Here is a 14206-nt window from a genome sequence, read left to right as displayed (position 1 = left end):
AAAATGAGGCCCCTCAATCAAGCCTGTGATTTTTTTAAATCAGACTCGTGCCTCCTCCTGAGAATTAGGCTGGTGACAAGCACCCACCCACCCCTTCCACCTACTCGCTGGTTTAAACCAGGTGCACAGTGACAGGAAGAAAGATTCCAGGGCTTTCCGCTCCCCATCACTCAGTGTTTCTAAGTGGGCATTACGTCTATCAGTCCAGAACCCTAACGATGTTGTTCCTCAGACAAGAGACAATTAGTGATGAGCAGGCCTCCTGAATTCTGTGGCACGTTTTCCTTCCTGGGCTGGGAAAAGACAGGGTGTCTGGTTGGGGCGAAGTTTCCTACCGCGTCCCCTCCTTGGCAGGTGCTGGACTGAGAAAGGCCCGCAGCTCAGCTGTTCCTGTTGGGTGATTTCCTGGACCAGTAGGAGAACCAGGGCGCCTCTGCTTAGAGACCTGGTGGGGTTCAGAAGAGGAAAATGGAGGGCACTGGGAAATGAGGGCCAGCTGGGGGGAGGTGATGCCCGTGCAGAACTACCTCACCCCTAACCCCAACCTGAATCTTCAAACTGAAGATTGGCTCTGTTTGCTCAGGCCTGAAATCTGCCCCTTGGAGACTGGCTTTGAGGGCAGCAAAGCAGGGGGGTGGGGGGGTGGGGCAGGCAGTGAGAGCTTCCTCGGGAGGGAGGCACACAAGCCCCCGACCCCCCTGCTCCCTCCCACACACAACAGGTAAGGCTCTGCCCAGCCTGGAAGGTAGGTTCCCGACCCCACCAGGGAGGAGGGAGGAGGGAGGAGTGAGAAGTAGCCACGCACCTCCTCCTGCCCAGAAGCTTCACCAGCATGGCTGTCTGGTCTTGACACCCTCCCTCTAAAGACGTTTTAGAAAAGGAAACTGAGTCAGGGCGAGGATTTGAGCCCAGGCTGCTTCTGCCTGCAGCGGGCCCTTTCCAAAAGGCTGCTCTGGCTTGAGCGTGGGCTGAACTGACAGGTTTGTGGGTATGGGGTCACCCATGAGCACAGAAAGTCTCTGGGCTGGCTGCCAGGCTACAGCGAGGGGCCGAGCATCCAAGGAGTCTGGCTGGGAAGTGGGCAACCTGGCTCCTCTCCTTCCTCTCTCACAGCGAGTCCCTGTGGCCCATCGAGGCCAGAAACGCAGCCATTGCCAATCACTGCTTCACCTGTGCCATCAATCGCGTGGGAGAGGTAAGTCCCTGAGGCCCGGGGATGGGGGGGCCTCGGGTGGGGTGGTGGGGAGACTCCTGCAGGGAGTGGGAACGAGTGCCTTTTCAGACCAGCAGAAGCCACAGTGGATGGAACCGCTGTGGCTGTGGCCCTGGTGGGGACACCTGGTGTCACCCCTCCTCTCCCTGCCCCCTCTCTGCCTGCAGGCCCCAGCTCCTAGGGTCCCCCAGGGAGGTGACTTGATCTGTTACTTGGAAAGCTATGACTGTCCTTCCCCTATCTTTGTCTGTTTTTGTTTTCAGCTGAAACCATTTTGAAAGGCTCTCACCCCATCACCACCAAGTACCTAGTCTGTTCGCCCCGCTGGTGACCCCATGCACCACATGAGTCTGACTACAAACACCGTGTATTTGTTACATAACAATCCTCTTCCTCATTCTTATTAATCAGTGTCAAACTCTAATCAGAGCATCTGATCAGCCAGAGATAACCACAATCTCCACACTAAGTGGATCTCATTTTTGGCAACATAAAGAAACTCAGAGATTTAATTAGCCAAGCTCATCCCAGCTTGATGCACAGTTTCTATTAGGTTTCGGGGAAGATACTGAAAACCTGTGTGGACACCCCCTTGCTGCCTTTGCAGCCCCCGGGCTGGGCTTTGTGACTCCAGCAGGTGGCCCTCAGACACCACCCACAGCCCCAGCCACTCTGCCACGTCTTCCTCTTCTCCCAGCAGACGATCATCTCCCCAGAGGGGAAGTCTGGGTCCTCCCCTTGCTGGTCAGATTCCCCACTGGCCCATTGATTGTCTGGTTCAGGCCGGCCCTGGTCACTTGTAACTGTTTCTTAACCCACTTGCTCAGGGGCGGGTGCTGATAAGCATCTCAGCAGCGCCCCCTACAGGTGCATCTTACCTCGGTTTTCTTTCCCAGGAGCGCTTCCCGAACGAGTTCACCTCTGGGGACGGGAAGAAAGGTATGTTCCCTGAGTTGCCATGGGGCTTCTCTGTCTGCCCCCCAGACCATGTTTGCACACTTGGCATGTGGGAGCCTGACTGTGCCCTGGCGTGGACGGCAGTGACTGCCTCCTTCCCCGGAGGAAGATGGGGAAGGGATGGAGTCTGCTCCCTGGGACTGGGGTGAAGATGGGCCGAGGTGTGGGGCAGTCCTGGGGAGCGCCCTGAACTAGGGAGTGAGCCATCCACCCTGCAGACCTCACTGCCCCCTTCCTTGTCCTTGTCCACACCCCTCACCCCGGCTGTACAAGTGCCCCGAACCCAGTACAGATAACTTGGGTTACCAGAATCCACAGTTTGTTTTGATCTGAGAGCAGGTCCCACCTCACCTCTGCTAGGAATCTGCGACCTGCCCCCCTCCACTTCTCAGGCCAGGAATGTGGGAAGGAGGGGCCACCCCCTCACTGAGGAGGTGTCTGAACCATCTCAGGGCCAGTCCCCCTGGAAGCAGAGGGGGCTGAGGGGTCCATCTCCCAGAAAAGCACTTCCTGAAAGGGCTCCAGATTCCCCACTTGAGGCCTCGGGGACCCCCCCACCCCAAGTCTCCAGTTCCACCCGGGGTCCCTGCAGGGAAGTGAGGTCCACTGGGCACCTTCTGTGTCCAGGCCCCAGGTGGGCCCAGTGCAGGGCCCACCTGCCCTCTACACACCTTCTGTTACCCTGCTTTGTTGGTGAGGGGACCAAGGCTTGGGGGCGGGGTGAGGACACAGCTGGCAAGGCTAGTGATGGCAGGCCTCCCGCTCACCACGCGGGCCACCACAGGAAGCAGGTCACACAGGAAGCCCTTCAGAGCCATGCGACTCCCTTGGGCTGCAGTGGCTGATGCTGGAGCTAACACCTCTACAAGGGTGACCTTTAGAAAGGTTCTGAGGCAGAGGTGAGGGTGTTGAGGGTGACCTGCAGCCACCTGCTGGGCCTCCAGGACTGAGGAGGGAGGCAGGGGGGTCCTTGGGACCTTGAGCAGATGCTGGGGAGGGCAGTGGGGACCCTTTGTCCCAAGTGCCCCTCCGCAGAGTCCACCCGGGTCTGCATGAGCTCATGGGCCTTTCCTCTGCTCCTTCACAGCTCACCGGGACTTTGGTTACTTTTATGGCTCGAGCTACGTGGCAGCTCCCGATGGCAGCCGCACCCCTGGGCTGTCCCGCAACCAGGATGGGCTGCTGGTCACTGAGCTGGACCTCAACCTCTGCCGGCAGGTGAATGACATCTGGGGCTTCAAGGTGGGTCCCGAGCCCCTCCACTCCTCCCTGAGGGGCCACCCTGCTCTCAGCGCTGGGAACCGCGCCTGCTGCTGGCCTCCGAGTTGACCAGAAGCCCAGTGTCTGCCTCCTCTGGGCCAGGCCTGGTGTGTGGGGGAGGAACCACTGGGTCAGACGATGCCCAGGCGGCAGGCCTCGATAAACGCTGCACTCATCTGATTTAGATTCTGGGCGCCTTTGAGCAAATTAATCTCAATTTCATTTGTCCAGAGAATAGAGTGGATTGGCCTGTCTAATCCTTTTTTCCTTTCTAGGCATTTGCACTTATCACAAGATAAATGTGCATGTCTGGCTCTGCCAGTGGCCGGGCCCCACAGTCCAGGCTCTGACAATGGAGGGAAGTGGGTCAGGCTGAGGAATGAAGTCCAGGCCTGCCTCTGCCACCACCTGGCCAGCCCCTTCTGCCCTGGCCTCACTCCCACTTGTAAAACCAGAGGCTGACGGCAAAGGTCCCAAGCCTTGGAGACCTGACATCCTGTGATACCACAGGAGTGTGAGTGCCCTCCTCCTGGAAGGGGGCACCGGCAGCCATGGCCTGGGACCCCCCAGAACACAGCATCTCATCAAGGATGCAAATGGAATTTGCTGTGTTCATGTCCGGCAGTATTTCTGCCAGCTCAGCACTCATTTACATGCAAATCATACACACAGATGAACGTCACATTTTCACGACTGAATGACTTTGCCCAGCATGTCTGGGAGGAACCAGGGCTTCAGATCCAGTCAGATGTGGGCTCCAGGCCCCACTCCCCCATTTACGTGTGGATGGGTCCTTGGGCATGTCCTCTGTGTCCCAGGTTCTCGTCAGATAGACCAGGCATTGCCCACATGAACGTCTCCTGGAGAGGGGAGAGGAGAGGGCATAGCTCCGTGGGAGAGGGTGTGCTGAGCGTTCATGAGGTCCTGGGTTCAATTCCCAGTACCTCCATTAAAAAAATAAGTAAATAAATAAACCTAATTACCTCCCCCCCAAGCAAAATAAACCAAACCAAAAAAAGAGAATCTCCTGGCTTGTCTCTCCTCCTGGGAAGCTAGATTAATGCAGGATTCCACAAAAATTAGAAGTTGGAACCAATAAATAGACTGTTTCCTCAGTAGTAATTTTTTGAAAGTGGAAGCCTTCCCAAGCTATGGTGATGGACATCAGCTCCTGTCAAGGCTTCGGAAAGGGGGAGGGAGGGTATGCCTGGGCGTGAGCGCCCTGGGTGGGCTTTACAGCCCCACCCCCAGCCTCCATCCATGTCCATGAGATGCCGCAGGGTGTGGACGGACCTCCAGAGCCGGGTGACCAGAGTGCAAATCCCGGCGACTCCACTCCTGGCTGGTGACCCAGAGCAGGCCATGCCCCTCTCTGGGCTGCAGAACAGCCTTCCTCCCTGCTGCCTCAGGGTGCCCACAGCTTCCTTCTGATGAACAGAGCACGGAGGTCTTCCAGCAGGAGGGGCTGGGGCGTGTGAGTCATCTGGGCATCCGTGATCCTCACCACAGAGCCTGAATTGGCGCCAGAAGGTCACACGGGGGTTGTGTCCCTACATCACAGTCTGAGATGGTCCTGATGCATTTCTGTCCCACGGCTGCTCCCTAGTGGCGGCAGGTGGTGGTGAGTAAATGAGGAAGTTGTGAAACCGGGAAACTCTAAAGTTACTCTGTGTTCTGCTTTCAGATGACTGGCAGATACGAGATGTATGCACAGGAGCTCGCCGAAGCTGTCAAACCCAGCTACAGCCCCAATATTGTGAAAGAGTAGCTGCCTTCAGCCCCTGCGCACCAAGGAGGGCACCTCTGCCCACAGCAGATCAGACATGCACGAGGCTTCTGCATGTCCAAATTCTCTGCTGATGCCCTGACAACATTGCTGTCCAGATTGGTTTAAAAGTGCCCAGGAGTGATGGGGGCATGGCTCAGTGGTAGAGCATATGCTTAGCATGCATGAGGTCCTGGATTCAATCCCCAGTACCTCCATTAAAAAATAAATAAATTCAGTTAAACTTTAAAAATTAAAAAATTTTTTTAATTTAAAAATATTGGGAGGGGTTATAGCTCAGTGATAAAGCGCATGCTTAGCATGCACGAGGTCCTGGGTTCAATCCCCAGTACCTCCACTGGGAAAAAAAATTTTTAAGTGCCCAGATTGGGAGGGTCAAATGAGGAGTGATGGCTGAATGGGTGCAAGGTTTCCTTCTGGGCGGGTGATGAAGATGTTTTGGGGTGAGATAGAGATGATGATCACACAACATTGAGGTACTAAATCCATGGAATTGTTTACTTTGAAATGATTAACTTTATGTTACGTGAATTTAATTTAAAAAAAATTTTTTGTTATGTGGATTTAAAAAAATGCAATTAGAGAAAATCCCAGGCACCAACCATGAAGACTGGTTTGAAGTTAGAAGGGTGGGATGCTTCAGTCCTGGGGGTCTGCTTCTCCATTTAGACTGTCAGGAACTTGAGGGTACGTGGGGCAGGGCACCGCTGAGGGAGTGCATGAGCCGGACAGCTGTGGGCAGGGGGACGGTAACTGGAGGAGCCAGCTCGGCCGGGCTGCTGTCCCCAGTTATTTGATCAGATGCTAATCTGGGGAGGGCTGTGAAGGTATTTAGTGATGTGATTGAAGCCCATAACCAGCTAACTGAGCAAGTGAGATTATCCTAGATAATCCACATCGGCCTGATTCAACCATGAAAGGCCCTCAGAGCAGATCCGGGGTCCCCGGATGAAGGAGTAATTCTGCATGTGGACGGCAGCCTCAGCCCGTGCCTGAGTGCCAGGCACCCCATCCTGACGGCCTGCCCTCCGGACTTCAGGGTGGTCTGCCCAGCACCCACAATCAGGTAAAGCAATTCCTTGCAATGAATCCCATAATCTCTCTCCTACCATTTGTGCTTCTCTGCTGGACCCTGACTGATGCAGCTTCCGGTCCTGGAACTGGTTCTAGAGGAAAAGAATCTCGAGGAGTTCTCTGCATTGGTTCTAGGTTTTCTGGAATTCTTCCGTAATTTGATTGGATTTAAAGGCACAATGACGATTCCTAGTGGTAAAGAGGGGAGTGGTGGTCCATGGTATGATGTGGTAACAGATGTTCAAATATAGGCCAGCTACCAGCCTGCCCTTCCTGTGGATTTAGGGCTTAACTAACCAGCCCCAATCATCATGTGAGGCACTTCTCACTAATTCTCTTTTTTTTTAATTTTTAAAAATTATTTTTATTTATTCATTTTATGGGAGGAGTGATAATTAGGTTTATTCATTTATTTTAATGGAGGCTTTGGGGACTGAACCCAGGACCTCGTGCATGCTAAGCATGTGCTCTACCACTGAGCTGTACCCTCCCCCCTTCACTAATTCTCTTTATACCTCTCTCCCTCCCCCCATATACATATATACGCACATGCATACGTATACATACACGTGCATACATATGTATAGTATATACATGCATAAATTCCATATGTGTATGTCCTCTACTGATTGTGCTTTCTGGTCGGCCCTGCCTGCCTGTCTAATATAGCAGGTTACTCACCTCTCTGCACCTTGGTTTCCATATCTGTAAAATGCGACCATATCTCCTATCTCACTTTATGTCACAGAGCGGGGAGAGTGACAGACTAGCTGGGCCAGGAGCCCCTTGGCAGTTGTCAGTGAAGTGCCTGCCTGGGTTCTGTTCCTCGGACCACACAGCAAGAGTCCAACCGGTGAAGCCTCTACCCCCTGCAGGTGACCAGCATGTCCAAGGTCGGGGTGGGGGCCTCTGGTCCCACCTTTACTGTTCTGGGTCAGAGAAGGAAGCCTCTTCCCTCCCCTGACCCAGTAGCTGAATTGCATGAACGACCTCATGTCAGGGCCGGGGTGCTCCTGGACAGCCACCTGGGGTGAGGAAACCAGTTATGCCTGGCCATAACTCTGTGTTAACCCCTTTCACCTCTCTGAGCTGCAGGTTTTCACATCTCCTCATGGCCCCCTTTGTACTTTTTCATCAAATCCAGTCCCTCAGACACAGTGAGCTTTTCTGTCTACCCTCCGACTCCAGAACCTTTGTGCTTGTGGTTTCTAGAAGGAGCATGTGGATAACCTAACACAGAGGCCAGCTTGGGTGACAAGCTGGTGCATTTATGAAATAGGTACTAATGTACCAGAAGAGTGAGGTTTGATTATCCACACCTCTTGCTGCCTGGAAAGAAAATCATCAGGCCTGTCTCAGAGTAGGTAGTCCCTGCACAGATGGAGTCATTTGAAGGTTTAACTCATGCCTGGAGGGTGTAGATGCTTAGCAAAAATTTGTTGGATGAACCCGGGGTGGAAGTTTCTATTTTGTGTGATCGTTGCTGGTTCCACAGGGGAAAAGTATCTATGTTGTGTATGGGGCCTGTGGCCCTTCAGTGAAGTCTTCTGACCCCTCTGAGCCTTCTCACATCTAAGGTGACAGGTGGCTGGATTCAGGGCTGTCCAGTTCTGCAGGTAGCACCACTGCTGGCTTATGGGTTTACTGCTAGCATCTGGGGGGTGTTGGGGGGGGGGTTGCCAAGCCACAGTGTGCCCAATGGGAAAAAGGGCAAGGGCATTCTCCAGGATAGACCATATATTAGGCCAGAAAACCAGCCTTAATACATTTTAAAATGTTGAAATCATACAAATTATCTTTTCCAATTACAGTGGAATTAAACTAGAAATCAGTAACAGAAGGAAGACTCAAAAATAAGGTGAAGATAAATCACACATTCTTAAACAATCAACAGGTCCAAAAAATCACAAAGGAGATTAGAAAATATCTTGAGACAAAAACGAAACCAAAACTTATAGGATGCAGCAAAAGCAGTGCAAGAGGGAAATTTATAGCTGTAAACATTTACTTTAAAAAGGAAGATCTCAAATCAGCAACTGAATTTTACTAGAAGTAGAAAAGGAACTGGAAAATGAAGAGCAAACTAAATGCAAGGCTAACAGTGAGAGGGAAATAATAAAGATTAGAGCAGAGATAAAACAGAGACTAGAAAAACAGAGAGAAAAATAAACTGAAAGTTCGTTCTTCAAAAAGATCAGCAAAGTTGGCAAATCTTTAGCTAAGGTTGACTAAGAAGAAAGGAAGAGCCAAATTACTAAAATCAGAAATGAAAGTGGGGACATTACTACTGATGCTATAGAAATAAAGAGGATTATAAGATGGAAGTAGGAATGATTTGTTGGAGGAGTCATAAAAAGGATGTGACCACTTGACCTGTGAGCTGGACCCAGGCAATTGGAGGCTCTCACCCCCTCCCTGTCCTTGGACTATCCTCTGTGCCCACTTTTCCTACACTAAGAGCTACTTCACTGATGCAGCCTTGAAAGAGAAATGTGTTATTGAGACTATCTGGACTGTATCTGTGACTGAACCACATAAAGGTCTCTGTATAAACTCTTGAGATTCTGCTGGGCAGGTGCAGAGATCTACTTGTCTTGCAGCTTCATGTGTGAATTCCCCTGCCCATTAAAACTGCCACCTGCCAACCTGGTGTGTTCTGCCTGTTTTTCTGGTTCTCCTTCCCTCTGTGTGAAGTGGCTGGTTTTGAATTTCACCTGGGAAACTTCTGAGGTTGCGAACCAACATAATTATACACCAGCAAATTGGATAGCTTAGATGAAATGGGACAATTCCTAGAAATACAAAACCTACCAAGACTGAGTTACGACGAAATAGAAAATGTGAATAGTCCTGTAACTGGTAAGGAGATAGAATGAGTAATCAAGACCCTCCCAACAAAGAAAAGCCCTGGACCTAATGGCTTCACTGATGAATTCCACCAAACATTCAAGGGAGAATTAACACCATTTCTCCTCACATTCTTCCACAAAATTGAAGAGGAGGGAGCCCTTCTTAACTTATTCTATGAGGCTAACTTTACCCTGACACCCAAGCCAGACAAAGATACTATAAGAAAACAAAACTACAGACCAATATTCCTTTGAGTATTGGTGTAGAAATCCTCAGCAACATATTAGAAAACTGAATTCAGCAGTATAGCAAAAGGATTATACACCATGACCAAGTGGCATCTAGTCCCAGAATGCAAGGATGGTTCAAAGTACAAAAATCTGGGGGAGGGTATAGCTCAGTGGTAGAGTACATGCCTAGCATGCACAAGGTCCTGGGTTCAATCCCCACTATCTCCATTTAAATAAATAAAAACTTAATTACCTCCCCACAAAAGGAATTTTAGATATAAATAAATAAATAAATAAATATTTATATATATATATGTGTGTGTGTGTGTGTATATATATGGCTATTTGCTGCAGCATGGTTGGATCTTGAGATCATCATTCTAAGTGAAGTAAGCTAGAAAGAAAGAAAAATACCATATGATATCACTTATATGTGGAATGTAAAAGAAAGACACAAGTGAACTTATTTACAAAATAGAAACAGGCTCACAGACATAAAAAACAAACTTATGGTTACCAGCAGGGAAAGGGGGTGGGAAGGGATAAATTGTGAGTTCTAGATTTGCAGATACTAATTACTATAGGGGAATCCTACACACAAAGTGAGTTGCATTAAGCAGGGAAAGGTAAAAAGAGAGAGAATTTGAATATTTTATGCTGGACAATAAAGTCAGTCTTCCCCTTGCTCTAAAGGCAGACACTGTCTCTACCAAGGTCTCGAGAACACCTGCGCTTTGCTCCGGAGGGAGACCTATCTCTATCTTCCAAGGCCATTGGCTCTACAAACATCCTTGAAAAATTGTCCAGGACAAAGGCATTTGTGGTGTTAGCTGGCAAAGTCATGCAGAAATTTGAGAAACATGAAAGAATCATGACAATAACCTCCCAAAACATCCACCCCTCATTTCTACACCATCTTGACTTCTGGCAACTTCCCCAGGAGTATACCACTCCAACAGTTGCTCTGATTAACCTGATCGACAGAAGCAATTCAATTTGTCTCTCAGAGTTTAATTAATTTCATCCACAGCACTTCCAGGGACACAGTGAATCCTACCTGCAGTTTTAACCTCAATCCTGCCTCCCTGCCAGAGTCTGCAGTCCAACAGGTTGGACAAGTCCCATTAACCATCAAGGCCTCTCTTAGAAAAAGTCAAGCAGCTTTCTCAAATATTGACCCTTGCACTTAGCCCAGATCATTAATCCAGGAATGGCAGGATGTACTAGATACTGCTCAATTGCCACTTTGGCCCACAAGGAGGGAGTCTGGGCCAATCTATCATTCATACCAATCCTGGCCAGTAAATCGACACTGACCTGAATGACTTTCCGGGCCGAAGTGGTCCCATCGGTCATTTCAACCAAAGTCAGGGACAAATGGTGCATCACCCTTTCTAATCAAATGGCTACCTCATGGGGTAACTGCCCACAGAGTGCACCTGAATCTCAGGTCACTGATCGGTCTAGGAAGCTCCCCTGAGTAACTCAGGCTAGCCTCAGGTGTCTGTGGGCTACCTGATCTATTGGTGATGTTTGTTTAAACAATTACAGTTCTTTTACAACCACTGCAAAGATGCAAGACACTCTTTGGGGAGGTTGGCAAATTAATGCCTGGCTTTCACACAAACCCAATCATCAGGGCACATGTGGTATTATTTACAATTGTTGGTCCCCGAAGAGGGACCTACATCAGTTGGAGCAGAGGTTGATAAAACCTCCAGTGTGGCCTCCTGGCCAGCCCATAGGCCTTCAGGTTCCCAGTTTAGTTTGAATCATTGAGTCTAATCCTCCTATTTGGAAGGACTTCCTGAGGGCAGTCATCCAATCTGTCCTGTTTGCCCATGCATCCAGCTAGGTGGCATTGTCACCGAGCAGAACCCTATCGGGCCTTCCTAGAACAGAACCCCCCTGACCATGTCCTCCGCCTGCTTCTTGTCTGTAGAAGAACTTTAGTCTCCCAGGCTTCCCCAAGTTCCAAAGAGTACATTTCATCAGAGAAGTGAGAAAGCAAGGGAAACAGTCAAGCAAGACAAAATAATCATAGTTCAGCCATTAAACAAAGTCAAGGACTGTTAGTTCCTCCCCAAGGGCTGTAGATGATATTCTGAGCCTTGTCCTCTGAGCTGTTTTGCAGATACTGAACCCTCACCAGGTGGAAGGAGTTAACCCTGTGCTACCCACAAGCACAGAGACCCCGGACCAGCTGGAAGCAGGTTGATGACGTCGACTCCCAATGACCCTACCACCAGCCAATCAGAAGAAAGTCGGTGAGCGTTCACACACCCCCACAGCCCCTCTCCCTCACCTTGTCTTTAAAAGCCTTTCCCTGAAAGCCTTTGGGGAGTTCAGGTCTTTCAAGCACCAGCCACCTGGACTCCTTGCTTGGCGTCCTGCAGTAAACACTGCACTTTCCTTCAGCACGACTCATGACAGTAGATTGGCTTTACTGCGCTCTGGCTAGTGGACCCAAGTTTGGTTCAGCAACAGCATTTGTCTTCCCCACAAGATGACCCGGTGAGGGCTGTGGGAATGGGGGTTGGGAAGACATCTGGTGGTACTGCAGAAATTTTTCCTGCAAGATGCGGGAGCCAAGGATATCTCTTGCATTTCCAACAGACTTCTGGTAATTAACAGGAACAGCGGTCGCACTAGTCAAAGCCACCCAGTCAGGGAGAAGGCAAATCCTGCGACCAGTTACATTTAAGGTGCTTGCAAAAGTTTGGGACAGCTGCACTAGGGCGTTTTTGTTTATAAGGAAGGCTCCAGAGGCAATTAAAAAGGCAAACATCATTCCTGAGTCATGCCCCTCTCCACCCATCTCCTGGGATCTAAGGTGTTTCCTACCTAGGGGCTGAAGTTGCTACTCCCCCTCCAAAATTGGTAAAGCTAAAATCTGGTACCTAAAATGTCCTTTTTTTCCTTTTTTTTAATGGAGGTGCTGGGGATTGAACCCAGGACCTCCTGCATGCTAAGCACACACTCTACCACTAAGCTATACCTCCCAAGTGTCCCTTTTTAATTTTTTCCCCCAGTTATCTTTTTCTCAGACCCAAACCTTTTGTTTGGAAGGGTCAGGTACAAGAGGTACCAGGGACATTTTTATAAAATGCATGGAGACCCAGTATGTTCCCCATTTTGTCCTACGGGGGCCACCATAGAGGGTCTGTGAGAGCCATTGCTCACCCACATGGTTGTTTTCCTTGTGATCTAAGACCACGTCCATCCAACGAGGGAATCCAAGTGGCTACTGGAATCAAGATGGACTCCCTGGGCCCCTTCCGGCTGGGCTGTCGCCTAGATGTGCTGACCAGGCTGGCTCGGGGCTGGTCTTAGGGGAAGGAAAGAAGCAACGTGCCCGGGAATAGTCTGAATCCCCAAATTTTGAAGTAAGTTCTTATGACCTTCTCAGCACGTTCATCCAGATGTCCCCAGGAAGTGGCCTTTCTCGAGGCAGCTGCATTCAGTGATCAAACTGCTTTATAAAGGTGTGTGGACCAGGAGGCAGTGAGGGAGGTAGAGGCAGAAACCTTTTTGCATGGATTTTTGAGGAGGCATCCCCGTCTTGAACGACTCCAGATGCCCGTGGGTGGCGGGGAGTGGGGAGGAGCCACGGGATCCCTTGACTGCCGGCCCATTGTTGAGTGGCTTTTGTGATACAGGGTACACCCTCATCAGACAGCAAATGGCTAAAAATACCACATGGGTTTGTTTCAAGGGCCACAACAGTGTGCCCAGAGTCGGCTGGTTGGACCCGAATGGCAACTCTGTGACCCTTAAATGTGTCTACTGTGGTGAGGCACCACCAATAGCCCCTAGAGGGGGTCAGAGGTGTGCTGCTGGGGTCATGCACTGGGCAAGGTGACCTCTTTCCCCACGAGAGAAATGGGCCAGCCGGTGGTGGGGATCACACCTCTGGCCTGCGATGGCAGCCTCTGCCTCAGAAACCACTTTTCCCCCTGGGCCGGGTCCACGGTGGAGGTGTTCTCATGCTCAGCCCAGGGAAGGGCCCAGGTGGCAGTCTGGGAGGCGCCGGTGCTGCAGTCAGCAGCCTGATCCCAGATGGTCCCATCAGAGAACAGGCTCTCACCTTGGGTATCACCATGTGTGACCTTGACAGTTGGAGGTTTTCCAAGTGGCAGATCCGACAAATCAGCAACAGCCCGAGAGTCAGTAAAAATGTGTTGGGGTTTACCAAGTGGAGTGCTGGCCCAGCGCTATGCAAACGGCCTGGGGTCTACCTGCTGAGCAGAGGACTCACAACCATTTTCAGTTCTGGGCCGTGCTGCCCTGGCGCAGTGTACACCATCTGATTTCAGTCGACCCATCAGTGAACCAGACCTGGGCATTTGGGGAACTTGAGATCACCATTTAGCCAGCGGCTTGGCTTTGCTGGAAGGAGTGGAGGGGTGTAAGTTCCCCCCAGAGGATCAGCTGTCAGAGATAAAGCTGAGGTTTCCCTTGGGCCAGGACAAGTCCAGGACGTGTGTTCCTGGATACTGCAGCTGGGGCAGGTCAGATGGAGGCCAGGCAGCAAACGCCAGCCTTCCTGCCTGGAAGCAGGCCCCCGGGAGTTCAGAGTTCACTTCCTGCTGCTGTCAGCACTGGCTCAGCCCTGTAAGGTCACCAGGGTTGCCTCTGACCATGGCCTGGGCTGCGGGTTGGGAAAGCAACGATGGATTTCGGTCAAGCGCTGTTTACAGCTCATTGAGTGATGACCTCGGGCCACTTTCTGGGCTGCAGTATCCCCCGGACTGGAGCAGTGGTTACCCAAGAGTCAGTGTATCTCACAGAATACCAGTGTTACACAGAAACAAACTCTTGTTGCTAAATAGTTTG

At 50.7% G+C, this 14206-nt stretch overlaps 1 protein-coding gene across 2 annotated transcripts in view; it reads left to right on the top strand.

Annotated features, from left to right (window-relative positions):
- UPB1 (beta-ureidopropionase 1) overlaps positions 1-8935 on the top strand; it is a 28169-nt gene extending 19234 nt beyond the window's left edge. For both annotated transcript variants that reach the window (XM_064481040.1, XM_010987301.3), the window contains 4 exons: positions 1114-1195; positions 2110-2152; positions 3258-3412; positions 5115-8935. In XM_064481040.1, coding sequence (XP_064337110.1) covers positions 1114-1195; positions 2110-2152; positions 3258-3412; positions 5115-5198 — 364 coding nt within the window. In that variant the 3' untranslated portion in view covers positions 5199-8935. The remainder of the gene's footprint in view (positions 1-1113; positions 1196-2109; positions 2153-3257; positions 3413-5114) is intronic.
- The last annotated feature ends 5271 nt before the right edge of the window (positions 8936-14206 follow it).

Source organism: Camelus dromedarius, chromosome 31, assembly GCF_036321535.1.
Source record: "Camelus dromedarius isolate mCamDro1 chromosome 31, mCamDro1.pat, whole genome shotgun sequence".
Classification (NCBI taxonomy): Eukaryota; Metazoa; Chordata; class Mammalia; order Artiodactyla; family Camelidae; genus Camelus; species Camelus dromedarius.
Note: the sequence above shows the minus strand (reverse complement) of the source record. Positions and strands in the feature narration are given on the sequence as shown.